General features: G+C 35.4%; 1 protein-coding gene across 1 annotated transcript; it reads left to right on the top strand.

Annotated features, from left to right (window-relative positions):
• The first annotated feature begins 8,866 nt into the window (after nucleotides 1-8,866).
• LOC120133330 (hexokinase-1-like) lies at nucleotides 8,867-12,732 on the top strand. Its single transcript, XM_039149934.1, has 9 exons — nucleotides 8,867-9,138; nucleotides 9,659-9,809; nucleotides 9,895-10,077; nucleotides 10,303-10,377; nucleotides 10,524-10,679; nucleotides 10,849-10,947; nucleotides 11,046-11,176; nucleotides 11,802-11,883; nucleotides 12,071-12,732. Exons 1-9 carry the CDS (start codon nucleotides 8,867-8,869, stop codon nucleotides 12,416-12,418), a joined length of 1,497 nt encoding a protein of 498 aa, XP_039005865.1. The 3' UTR covers nucleotides 12,419-12,732.
• The last annotated feature ends 75 nt before the right edge of the window (nucleotides 12,733-12,807 follow it).

Here is a 12,807-nt window from a genome sequence, read left to right on the forward strand (position 1 = left end):
TCCATCATACCTCGTCAAACATACAATCTCGAAGAAACCAAAGAGTTAGATTTGTTACAAAAAGGATACATCCATGAAAGCCTTAGTCGTAACGTCATCTTAATGACGAAACATGACTTGAACAACTCCACATGCTTTATAGTTCGTGCACAGGGAATCCATGTAAATGATGAGAAAGTAAAAGCAACACGAGACTGGCCCACACCATCTTCCATCGCCAAGAGTTTTCGAATAGTGCTAGGTGACCCTCCTGACTGGTTACCAACTGAAAGCCCTAATCACTATGTCATATTAATGAAGAGTCACGATTTACGAGAGTCCAAAGGTAAGTATTTTATTACTCATTTTAATGACATTGTAACGTACTTCTTCTCCTTCTTACAAGGTAAGGCTCGTGAAGTTGTCATCCATACTAAACACAACTCCTTTAAGTGCGTAACATACCGAGGTAAGCAAAACATAGTAGACGATACACTACCACGAAGGTATACTCTTACCTATCAAACTCATATTACTATTCCGAGAATTAAACATATCAAAGATGTATATCACGATAACTCGGATATTTCTGATATTTCTACCTATACTTTTAAAAGTGCTTTTAATACGCTTTATCTTGTATATGAGTTTCCTTGCCAACTAAATAGGTTCTACAGTCCACAAATATCCTCATGGGAATAATTAATTCATGAACCACACTTAGAAGACTTAAGGGATTACTTTAACAAACCAGTTGACATGGTTTTTAAACACTCATTCTCACCACACACGAATAAAACCATGGAGAAATTATCTGAAATAATCATACAGAAAGCCAACAGTGGCCGGCGCCATGTTGAATTTCAACCAAAACATCATATTGCAAGACTTGTATGGAAAAGAGGATTTCAAGACTACAAGAAATCAGTTCCTACAAAGAAGAAACCTCGACTAAAACACATAAAGACACATCACATTGATCCTGGTAAATGTTTCACAAGTTTTTCTTTCAACACATCTAAATCTCTTTCTTTTGGATTTTCATATTCGAGGACGAATCCTTTTGAGGAGTGGGGGAATGATACATGCACCAGAGTCTATAATACATGCTTCTTTGGACTAATTTTTCTACTCGAACCTATTAGAAGAACAAAGTCTCGAAGATTCAAAGCATATCTATTCGGTAAGCATAATGTGAATGAATTATTAAACTATTCTAATTTTGCTCCCTTTAATGTTTCAGATTCGAGGTCAAATCTTTTTGAAGAAAGGGAGGATGATACATGCATCTCAAGGCTCACATCAAAGGAAGAAGTAATAACACTTCCAAATGATCCACTCGTCCAAGCTTTGGAAAAGAAGATCAGAACAGTAGCATACTTGAGACGACTTTTTGAATGGGATCCTGATCTTATTTGGTCAACATATCTTCTTGAGATACAACCTTCTGTCTCTTATCTTTCCAACGGTTCTTGAATCGTATCAATCCGATATCGGGAAATCAAGATATGGCCATTTTACTGAAGACAGTGCATGCAGAAAAATCCTATACGGGATTAATACGGGATTTTGTAAATATTACGAATTTTCAATATTTTTATTGATTATTTGTAATATAACTTAATATATGATGATGCATTATCTTTTAGGATTAGATTTATTATTTTATTAGGAATTAAGGTTGGGTTAAAATATTATCTTTAGTTATTATTATTTTATTAGGAATTAGAGTTAAGACATGTTTAGTTTATTATTATTTTATTCATTAGTTATTTAGGACCTTTAGAACTCAACCCCTATATAAAGGAGGCTTCATTCTACTTTGTAAATCAGATTTCTTTGATCAATAATACAACGAGAGTTTGTTTTTGCAAGTGCTGATTGCCTTGTGCCTTCGAAGCTTCTTCTCCTGGAGTTCTTTCAAGTTCTTGTGAGGGAGATTAATCTTCACACTCCAATTTGCCTTTTCATCGCGACTAGGAGGGTTGGTTAGAGCCATATTATCGTGTTTGCCTTTTCATTGCGACTAGGAGGGCTCGATAGGACATTATCCATCGATTTTCCACATCCATCCATCCACGCCATCAATCATCTTTACCGTTCAAATTCATAAGGGAGATCTTTGATTTCTTGGTTATTTTTCTCTAATTTTAATTCCTTTATCTTTTGTTTATCTTATTTTAATCTTGTTTCTTTTCTTGTTTCCAGCACCAAAAGAAACCTTAAAGAACCATAGCTATTGCCGCCACCTTCCTCATTCATTCCTTATTGTTCTTCATCGAGTCTAGAGCTTTTCTAGGTTTGATTCTTCAACAAGAGCAACGTTCATCAATCCGCCACCGCTTCCCTATCATTGAGAGAAAGTATCGACATATTGTCGAGCTTGCATTGGTTCTTCTAGCACAGGTTGTTATGCCTTTACAATATTTGTAACATCCCAATCTATGGGTTAGTGACTAAATTGTAAAATTTCAGAACTTGGTAACTAAAGTAGAAGAATGGAATAGTTTAATGATTTATTTGGAAATATTACCTGAAAGAGGTAAGTAATTATTAGATGAAGTGAAGGGCAAAAAGGGTCTTTTGTAAGAGATAATTAAATTAAAGAAAGGTTATATATTAACCACATGGAAGGGAAGAGAAATCTACAAGCTTCTAGAGTTCTCTTTCTCTTCTTCTTCCTTTATGCGTGAGAACCCAAAACAAATGTGAGTTTCTGGTTAGTTAGTTTCTTGTTAAATTTATTATGGGTTTATGATTATTAGATGATAACTAAGTTTAAGAAAGCTTAAGTTTTCTTAAAATCAAAAGATGAAGAAATTAGAAGAGATTAAAGATTGTGAGTTTTTGAATGAAATTTTGTTATAGAGTTAATAATTAGAATTGGAAGTTGGATTTGACTTGTCATCAATCTAAATAAGGAATAGGAAGTGTTAGGATGAGATTTAGAACATGTTGATATTTGCGTATGATTCTTGAATGTCATATAAAGGATATGATTTGGAGGTTAGAGAAGTGATTATTGAGTAAGAATGAGTGTAAATATGTGTGTGTATGAAAGTTAGGAATATTAAACGAGGGGAAAGATAAAGAGTTGAGATGAAAAGAGAGTGAATTTCGTGCTTGAAATAGAATTTCTGGGTTGTGTGCATCGATGCATCTCCAATGTGTATCGACGCACTCTCAAATAAATGAACATCGAATGCAATTAGTGCATCGATGCATAAGGAGTGCATCGATGCACCTGCTTAAAATACAAACATCGAATGGGATTTATGCACCGATGCATAGATAGTACATCGATGCACCCGTCAAGGGATGCATCGATACATATCTTCATTAAGAGATGAAATTAGCCCTTCTTTTAGCCTAAGAAGTTATAGTTTAGAATATATCAATTAGTATACTGATAAGTATCAATGTATTACTATATATATATAGAAGGAAAGCTTGTTCCGAAATAATCGAAGGATTATGATTGATTCAAAGCAAACAAGGCTAAGGTGAGTGCATATGATTATAGTATAATGATTATATGGAAATTAGACTTACGATGAGTCTATTTCTATGTTCTGATTTTATGAATGCATGAAAATAAGTATAGTTGGTAGCTGTTATTATGTGAATATGTATTGTTATGTTCTTTTCTATGTGATATGATTTATGTGATGATGTGACTCTGTGATATAAGTTATATGATCATAAACTTGGTAAATAATAATGACTTATGTAATAACAAGAGAAAGTGTTATAAGTTATGTGGTATAGATATAAATGATTATATAAACATGTAATATAAGTTATGTGATGAGGATCTATGTTTTTATATGTCTATGAGAAGTATGTGCTATGTGACGTATATATGAGCTATGTGATCCTATGAGAATATGAAAAGAGATATGTGAACATATGAATTATATGAAAAGTGATATAAATTACCTGAAAAGAAGCTATATATCTACATGTATATGTGAAAGAAGCTATGAGCTTATATGAACATGTGATATGAAAGTGTATATATGGAATGATATAAGTGAAAATGCCATGTTATGTGTATTGAGAGCTAGAGGTATAGTTGGCATGCCAAGATTCGAGGGTCTACGCGGTCCTTCGGGACATAGTGGTCCTTCAGGACATATGTGTTATATGTAGTCCTTTGAGACATCTACGTGGTCCTTCGGGAAAAATTCTACGCGCCCCTAGTGGGAATTATACGAGCTGTGGTGACAGCATAGTGCACAACCTCAATAGACTCACATATCTATAGTTCTCACATGTGTATATGGGCTAATAAGAGATGATATTGAATACAATGTATGGGATATGTATGTTTTGGGATATGAACTATATGACAGGATATCTGTGTGTTAGTGATTATTGTATATGTTATAAGATGTATGATATGAACATAATAAATCATATGAACAAGAGAATATAAATATAAATGATAATAAAATTATAATGATAGGAATGAATATAATTATATGCATGTATGGATTTGATGGATGAATAGATATATGTTTGGGTATGCTACGGTAGCAGTAATTGTTCATGCATGATTACAAGTTATAGTTTACATTATATGTTTATTTGTCTCACTAAGTCATAGACTTAGCGTGTAAGTGATTTACACGTAGGTTTCGAGAAGAGTAAAGAGCAATGTGAAGCAAGACAGGTCAGTTCTCCTTACCGAATGTCATATCAGAAAAGAGGTGAATAATATGTCTTTTTGTATATAAAGTTCTAGTTGACATGTATTCAAAAGAATATATTGTATAAGCTCTTAATAGTTTTGTAAACGTTTTGAATAAGTTATATGTAGATGAATAAGTGAATTATGCATGCTCTGATTGGTTTTTACAATAATGTAAATGTATTTGATGTAAGATAGTCATTTATATGTTATAAAAGTTTTAAATCACTCCTTATTTTATACAAGTAAATGTTTTGAAAAGTCAATGTGACACCTCAGACTCGTATTCTGGTCTGATACGGGTTGGGGGTGTTACAATATTGGTACTATGCTGCTGTTAGTGCAGTGTATCTAATTAATCGGCTTCCAAAACATGTTCTGAATGGGGTGTCTCCACTCGAGAAGTTGTGGGGAAGGAAACCAGATTATAGATTCATGAGAATCTTTGGTTGCAAGTGTTTTCCACACCTGCGAGCTTTTCAACAACATAAGATGGAGTTTAGGTCTAAGCCATGCAAGTTTATCGGTTACAGTCCCCAACACAAGGGCTACATGTGCCTAGCCGAGAATGGAAAAATTTATATATCTCGGCATATTGTATTTGATGAATCAGTGTTTCCTTTTGCAGGTGGTACAACATCTCGCATAACACCAAAAGTTATTGCTTCAAAATCTGGTGCCATTGAGATCATTACTGATGTTGGGAAATTAAGTGCTACAAGTAATATTGAGCCACGTGACGTTGAAACTGAAGTAACAGGAGGTGTTCCTCTCAATATAGAAGAATGCTCGGACGTCGTTGAGTGTGGGAAGTCATGTTGCTACTACCAGTGATGCTGCTGTGGAAAGTTACGAGGCAGCAAACATGAGTGAGCACGGTGGGCAATCTAGCAGTGAAGATAATGATGAGCTTAGTAGACACAGTCATGACCAACTTGGGGGACAAAGTGGTGGTGAACCCAGTGCACAAAGTCCCGAGGAACTTAGTGGGCAAGGTGCTGAAGGGACAGTAGTAAGTTATCATACCATGATGACCAGAAGTAAGCATGGAATTTACAAACCTAAAGTATACTCGGCTGCTTATGCTACTATGGAGCCTGCTAATGTTCATGAAGCTCTTCAATCACCCCATTGGAAGAACGTTGTGTATGTTGAGCTTGAAGCTTTGCAAAAGAATGGCACTTGGTCTCTCGTGCCCCTGCCTGAAGGATGATCAGCAGTAGGGTGTAAGTGGCTCTTTAAACTGAAGAAGAACCCTGATAGCTCTATCGATCTGTATAAGGCTCGTATTGTAGCCAAAGGGTATTCTCAATTTCCATGTCACGATTTTACTAAGACATTCAGTCCAGTGGTTAAATTTACCACGGTGAATGTCGTTTTGGCTCTAGCAGTGACCAAGGGGTGGCAACTACGGCAAATTGATGTAAACAATGCCTTCCTACATGAAGAATTAAGTGAGGATGTATATATGCAGCAGCAGCCTGTGTTTGAACAAAGAACTGCTGATGGTATTTCACTAGTATGCAAGCTCCAAAAAGCGTTGTATGGCCTGAGACAGGTACCTCGGAGTTGGCACAATAAGTTAAAGCAGTGCTTAGTCAGTATTGGATTCAAGGAATCCAAAGCAGACACTTCTTTGTTTGTTAAATGTGTTCATGGTAGTTATGTATACATGTTTGTTTACGTAGATGATATAATAATTACAGGAGAATCAAACGAGCATATTGAAGAGATTGTAAAGCTTTTGGGAGCAGATTTTGCACTAAAAGATCTTGGAGAACTAAACTACTTTCTTGGGATTGAGGTTCATCGTGTTGGTGAAACTTTGATCCTTAGTCAGCGTAAGTTCATCATGGAGCTGCTAATGAAGACCAACATGCATAATACAGGAGCTGCCTCTACGCCTATACTAGTTACATCGAGGCTTACACAAGATGATGCTGGGGATTTGATGGCTGATGCATATGAGTATCGCAGCATAGTGGGAGCACTTTTGTATGCCTTTCACACACGCCCTGATATCTCGTTTAGTGTTAACAAGGTGGCACAATATATGCATACACCTAGGCATGGCCATTTAGTAGCAATCAAGTGTATTTTATGATATTTGGTTGGCACACTTAATCATGGCTTAGTTATAACACCGTCTGTGGTAGGGCTGCATGTTGTGGCCTTTGCAGATGCAAATTGGGCTGGCAATACAAATGATCGAAAGTCTGTTTGAGGTAATTGTGTTTTTGTTGGCGAAAACTTGGTCATGTGGAGCTCTAAGAAACATAAGGTTGTCTCTAGGTTAACCATGGAGGCTGAGTATAGGAGTGTAGCCGATGTTACTGTTGAAACAACTTGGATAAGTGCCCTGCTCACATATATGGGGATTGTTCAGTCCAAAACATCGGTCATATGGTATGATAATAATAGTTCAGTGGCTGTTACTGCGAATCCAGTCTATCATGCTAAGACTAAGCATGTTGAGCTAGATGTTCATTTTGTTAGAGATAAGGTTGCTGCTCAACAAATTGTGGTCAATTATGTTCCAGCCAGTCATCAAGTAGAAGATGTTCTGACTAAGCCATTGTCTACAACACAGTTTGAAGTGTTTCAAGCAAAGGTTTGTGTTCAATCGTTTCTTGGCGGAGAAGATAAAAGTAGGGAGAATATTGAGTGTAGTTGAGCTGCTGGAGTATATGTGCAGCTGTAGTATGATGATGTGTAAGCAGTTATAGTTTGTTATAACTGATGATTGTTAGTTGTTAACTAAGTAGTTAGATGGTTGTAAGTGAGTATTATATAAGTGTTGTAAGAGCTATGAATAGAAGAGCAGAGCAATAATATTTTCTTGATATTCATGTTATTGATTACTTAACAGACAGTACCTTTGGCATCCACTCGTTCTCACTACCACCTACGGAGATAATTCCCTTACTGCAGGAGGATAACTGTAATGCTCCAAGACTTGAGCAATAGGTTCTAGTTTATGTTTTACTCTTACACAAATCAACACATTATAAGAAAACATTTTAATATATAATCCATTTTAGCACCAAACATTTCGTAACAAAAAGAGTATTCATTTTAGAATATAGTGAAGTTGTTGTTTGCAGAGTGAGTGATGAGAAGTTAGAAAAGAATCGGGACTAGTGAGATGAGAGGCAGAGCTTTAAGAAAGAAACAAGCTTAGTTTTTTAAGTCTTTAATTTCTATTTTTATTTTTATTATTATTTTAAATAATCTTAATTCTAAAATGATCATAATATAACACATGTTCAAATTTTTATATTAATTTTATGAAGAAAATAAGAGAAAAAATTGAAAAGCCAATAAAAAATACATAAGATAAATTGATTGAATATTTTTCTGAAGGACCAAATTAAAAGTTATTTATAGTTCATGAAATAAAATATGTATTAAACCAAAAATGTATGATGTCATATTGATTCAATGAGAAACCAAAATGCATAGTGATATATAGTTTTGGTAATTATCGTAGAATTATAATTCTTAAAATAATTAGTTATAGTACGAATTAAGTGGTCTTAAGCGATTTATTATTATCGCTTAAGTTTTTGAGTTCGAGTACTATGTATGTAGGAGTATGAGTATTCATTATCAAATGGTTAACTTTAAACAGATTTTACCTCGTATTTATCTATATTTATATAAAAAAAGACATTATAAAATATATTTAAATTTAAAATCAAAATAAATTTAAAAACAAAACAAATAAACTCGAGAAGGATATATACATTTTTTTGTAATCACGTCAAATAAACAAAGTACTAAAAGCAAAGTCATAGGAAGATAGTTTAGTGTGTGATTGGCAGTTAAGCTCACATGAACCGATTGTTGTTCAAGCTACTTAATATAAATTAAATGTTATTAACCAAAACAAACCCCAAGGATTTACATCAGTTTCCCAAATTTTTTGGCACCTGAAACTCAAAGAGTCCCTCTCTCCAACCCAAACCAAAAACCTTTGCTTTTTGTTTACTCTTAATCTGGTTTTATTTTATGCACAGAATTACAATCTAGATTCAACCACCATTCACTGATTTGAATCACACAACCCCAAATTCCCATTTGTTTTTAAATCTCCAAATAAAGGCTTCTTTTTATTTTTGCTTCATCTTTTCTTCTTTTTCCTTTTTAAATTATATATATATATAAAAAGACCTTTATTTTTGCGGTGGGAAAATGGGGAAGGTGGCAGTTAGGGTGGCAGTGGTGTGTGGGATAGCGGTGGTAGCGGCTGCGGCGGTAGTCATTCATCGGAAAGTGAAGAAGTCAGGGATGTGGGTGAAAGCAATGGAGATATTGAAAGAGTTTGAAGAAAAGTGTGGGACTCCGATTCCGAGGCTGAGACAAGTGGCTGATGCCATGATTGTGGAGATGCATGCTGGCCTTGCCTCTGAAGGTGGCAGCAAACTCAAGATGCTCATCAGCTATGTTGACAATTTGCCTACTGGGTATTTCGTTTGCTTTTGCTTATGCATTTACTTGATCTGTTTGGTAACTTTTGTTTGGATTTTATTACTAGAGATCAATGCTTAGCCTTATATTGTTAATATATGCATCTATGTTTATATGCCAAACCAAACTTGTCTATTTTCTGAGATTGTTTATGTTATTGGATCAAGGTCATAGTTTCTACATACGTGCTCATCAAAAAATCTATGTTCCATCTGATCCACTCGTAGATTTTTCTCTTTATGGTTTGGGGTGGATAAGTGACATGTTGATATGCTTTTTTGCATGCTTTTCTTTATTGATTCTCGTATGTTTGGATGGTTCATTGGGGGTTTGCCTTGAATAGATTGTAATATTAGGGACGAGAAGGGGTTATTTTATGCATTGGACCTTAATGGAATTACATGGCTGGGGCCAATGAGTGACTTGTTCATAAACTTTTGCATACCTTTTTTTATTGATTCTGATATGTTTTGAGTCATTCATTAGAGATTTTAGCTTATACAATTGTAATATTAGAGATGAGAAGGGATTATTCTATGCATTGGACCTTGGTGGAACTAACTTCCGTGTGATACGAGTTCAATTGGGAGGGAAACGTAAAGGCATTGTTAATCAACAGTTTGAGGAGGTGTCAATTCCTCCGAGTTTAATGACAGGGACTTCAGATGTAAGAGCTTCTGCTTTTCAAGGAACAACTGGAAACTGGTTGAGGAATAAGGTCTGCATTTTCTGACTGTTGATGTTGATTTCAGGCATTATTTGACTATATTGCAGCAGCACTTGCAAAATTCATAGCTCAAGAAGGCCCCGAGTTTAAACTAAATCCTGGTAGGCAGAGGGAGCTTGGTTTTACCTTCTCCTTCCCTGTGATGCAGTCATCCATTGCTTCTGGAACCCTTCTTAAGTGGACAAAAGGCTTCTCTATAGATGACGCAGTAAGTACTCATTTCTCAGCTTTTTTTTCATGCTTGCAGTAATCGTTCTTATATTTTGAGGGATGTAGACATTTCCCCAATAAATTTGCCCCATATATACCACTTGAATGAACATTACTGCCTTTTGGTTTCCTTAATATAATTGATTAATGCAACTTCTCATTACATTTGCTTTCTATACTCATCTTATGCCTTTTTACTGTTTTTGGCTGCTTAATTTAACAGGTTCACCAAGATGTTGTAGCAGAATTGTCCAAAGCCTTGGAAAGACAGGGCCTTGACATGCGTATTGCGGCATTGGTAGGTTTATGTTGTAGGATTTCTTTTTCAATGGCTGTGTGACCTTTATGTACTTTAATTTGAGATATGAACTTGATATAGAATACATTTCTTGCTTTTCCTATTCTTTTCCGTAGTGTCTTACAGCAAAACCATTTTAACACCAGGTTAATGACACTGTTGGAACACTGGCCGGGGGAAGGCATCACAACAATAATGTTGTTGCTGCTGTGATCCTTGGTACGGGATCAAATGCGGCATATGTGGAACGAGTACATGCCATACCAAAGTGGCATGGTCTACTACCCAAATCGGGAGAGATGGTTAGCTGTTTTCTTATTGCCATTAGTAACATTCCTATCGCTTTGAAATTGTTTTTTCTTTCTTTTTGTCACAATTAATGTCAAAGAGGATATCCATGTAAGTTTGAAATAAAACTGTTTAATTAGGTGTAGGATGAATACTAAAGTTGCTGATGATATTTGGCTGAAGGTTATAAATATGGAGTGGGGTAACTTTAGGTCGTCGCATCTTCCATTAACAGAGTATGACCATGAACTAGATGCAGAAAGTTTAAATCCTGGCGAACAGGTAATTACTCAATTTTTTTGCTTTTTAGGTCCTTTAGATTTTTCCTTATTTTTTAATCTAATATTTTTTTTATCTTATATTATTTTAATTTATCCCAGATTTATGAGAAGGTAATATCTGGTATGTATTTGGGAGAGATTGTTCGCAGAGTTTTGTGTAGGATGGCTGAGGAAGCTGCATTTTTTGGTGACACTGTTCCACCAAAACTTAAAAAGCCATTTGTATTGGGGTATAATTTCCTTAGGCTGTTTACTGGTGTGTCTACCTTTTTTTCTTTTTAATTTTTCTTTGCTTGGGATTTTTGTTGTCTTATTTCAGGTCATTTTTCATCTGTACTTTCACCTTTTTTGAAATTTGGTTAAACAATTTTCCCTACGATGCTGTAAAGATACTCGTGATTTTCATTCCACTATGTTTGCAATGAGAAAACCGGTATCAAACATTCCATTTGTCCTGCCAATAACTAGAAAAGGTCATTCTAATAGGAACTTAATTTGAATGAATAATTTGTATTCTGAAGTGACTGAAGAACCATTAAGTTTTAATTCAGTATATTTGAGGTTTTGAGCACATCATCAAATGAAGGTGTATTCCTTTGTTAGAGACGACAAATTTTTTGCTGATTCTGTGCTTTATTTCTTTGAGTTCATGTATTACCCAAATTACATTTCCTTTGTAAGGAATTTTTTTTCAATTCAGCAGCTTCGGATTACATTGCATGGAATGAAGCACATTCACTTGTTCCTATTATATTTTAGAAACTCATCAGATATTTATGCCTTTTTATATGCTTAAAGGTGTGCCTTTTGCATCATATTAAAGAGTGCCGATGTTTGAGCTTTGTTGACATGCAGGACACCTGTCATGTCAGCAATGCATCGGGACACTTCCCCTGACCTCAAAATGGTGGCCAGTAATTTGAAAGATGTTCTTGAGGTATACTTTAACCTTGTGAAAATTCTGTAGATGTTATTGTTTACCAGCAAAACTGTCATTTTGCTTCTTCCTTTTTATCCTTTGTCCATGTCCTTCGTATCTCGATAGAACTTCTCTGGTAATCTGATTCTCTTCATGGACTTGTGGTCTTTTGCAAACCTTGTTTACATCATTCTTTGTATTTCAGATATCAAATACTTCCCTGAAGATGAGAAAGGTAATTGTTGAACTTTGCAACATTGTTGCCACACGTGGTGCACGTCTTTCGGCTGCTGGGGTACTAGGGATTCTGAAGAAAATGGGGAGAGACACAATCAAGGATAGAGAGAAACAGAAAACAGTGATAGCTATGGATGGTGGACTATACGAGCACTATTCGGAATACCGCAACTGCTTGGAGAACACTCTAAATGAATTGCTCGGAGAAGAGGTGGCTCAAACCATTACGATTGAGCATTCAAACGATGGTTCTGGCATCGGAGCTGCTCTTCTTGCTGCTTCCCATTCACAGTATCTTGAAATATATGAGTCCTGAGAGCAGTAAGGAGCTGGTTCTGCCATTCTTCTAAAGTTACTTGTGGAAATCAAGGCGGTTCTATCCACAATTTCTCTGGTAGTCGAGGGCATTAAATAATTCCTTGCAGTTGCAGATTACTCAATGAGGCGGATTAAATGTATAAATGCAGGACTTGGAAGCGCGAAATCGTCAGTTTGGCTTGTGAATTGATTCTATTTACCATTTTTGTTTTATTCTGGTACTCGACACTGCTTGCTGTTACTGTTAGGCCTGAAAATAATTGTTCTCGAAACTGAATTCAAACAAGTATATTCAGCTGCAACCATTTCTGCTACATTTTGTTTAGTGATAATAAAATACGGTTCGGTGCCTGCAAACATCTTCCTACACATTGCCTACTATAAAAT

This window comes from Hibiscus syriacus, unplaced genomic scaffold (genome assembly GCF_006381635.1).
Source record: "Hibiscus syriacus cultivar Baekdansim isolate YM2019G1 unplaced genomic scaffold, ASM638163v2 tig00110578_pilon, whole genome shotgun sequence".
Classification (NCBI taxonomy): domain Eukaryota; kingdom Viridiplantae; phylum Streptophyta; class Magnoliopsida; order Malvales; family Malvaceae; genus Hibiscus; species Hibiscus syriacus.

Excerpts from the sequence above, each read along its gene's own strand:
- LOC120133330 (XM_039149934.1), top strand. The coding sequence starts at position 8,867 with ATGGGGAAGGTGGCAGTTAGGGTGGCAGTGGTGTGTGGGATAGCGGTG. Across the intron at positions 10,680-10,848 it reads TACCCAAATCGGGAGAGATG|GTTATAAATATGGAGTGGGG; the intron begins GTTAGCTGTTTT and ends ATTTGGCTGAAG. Across the intron at positions 10,948-11,045 it reads GTTTAAATCCTGGCGAACAG|ATTTATGAGAAGGTAATATC; the intron begins GTAATTACTCAA and ends AATTTATCCCAG.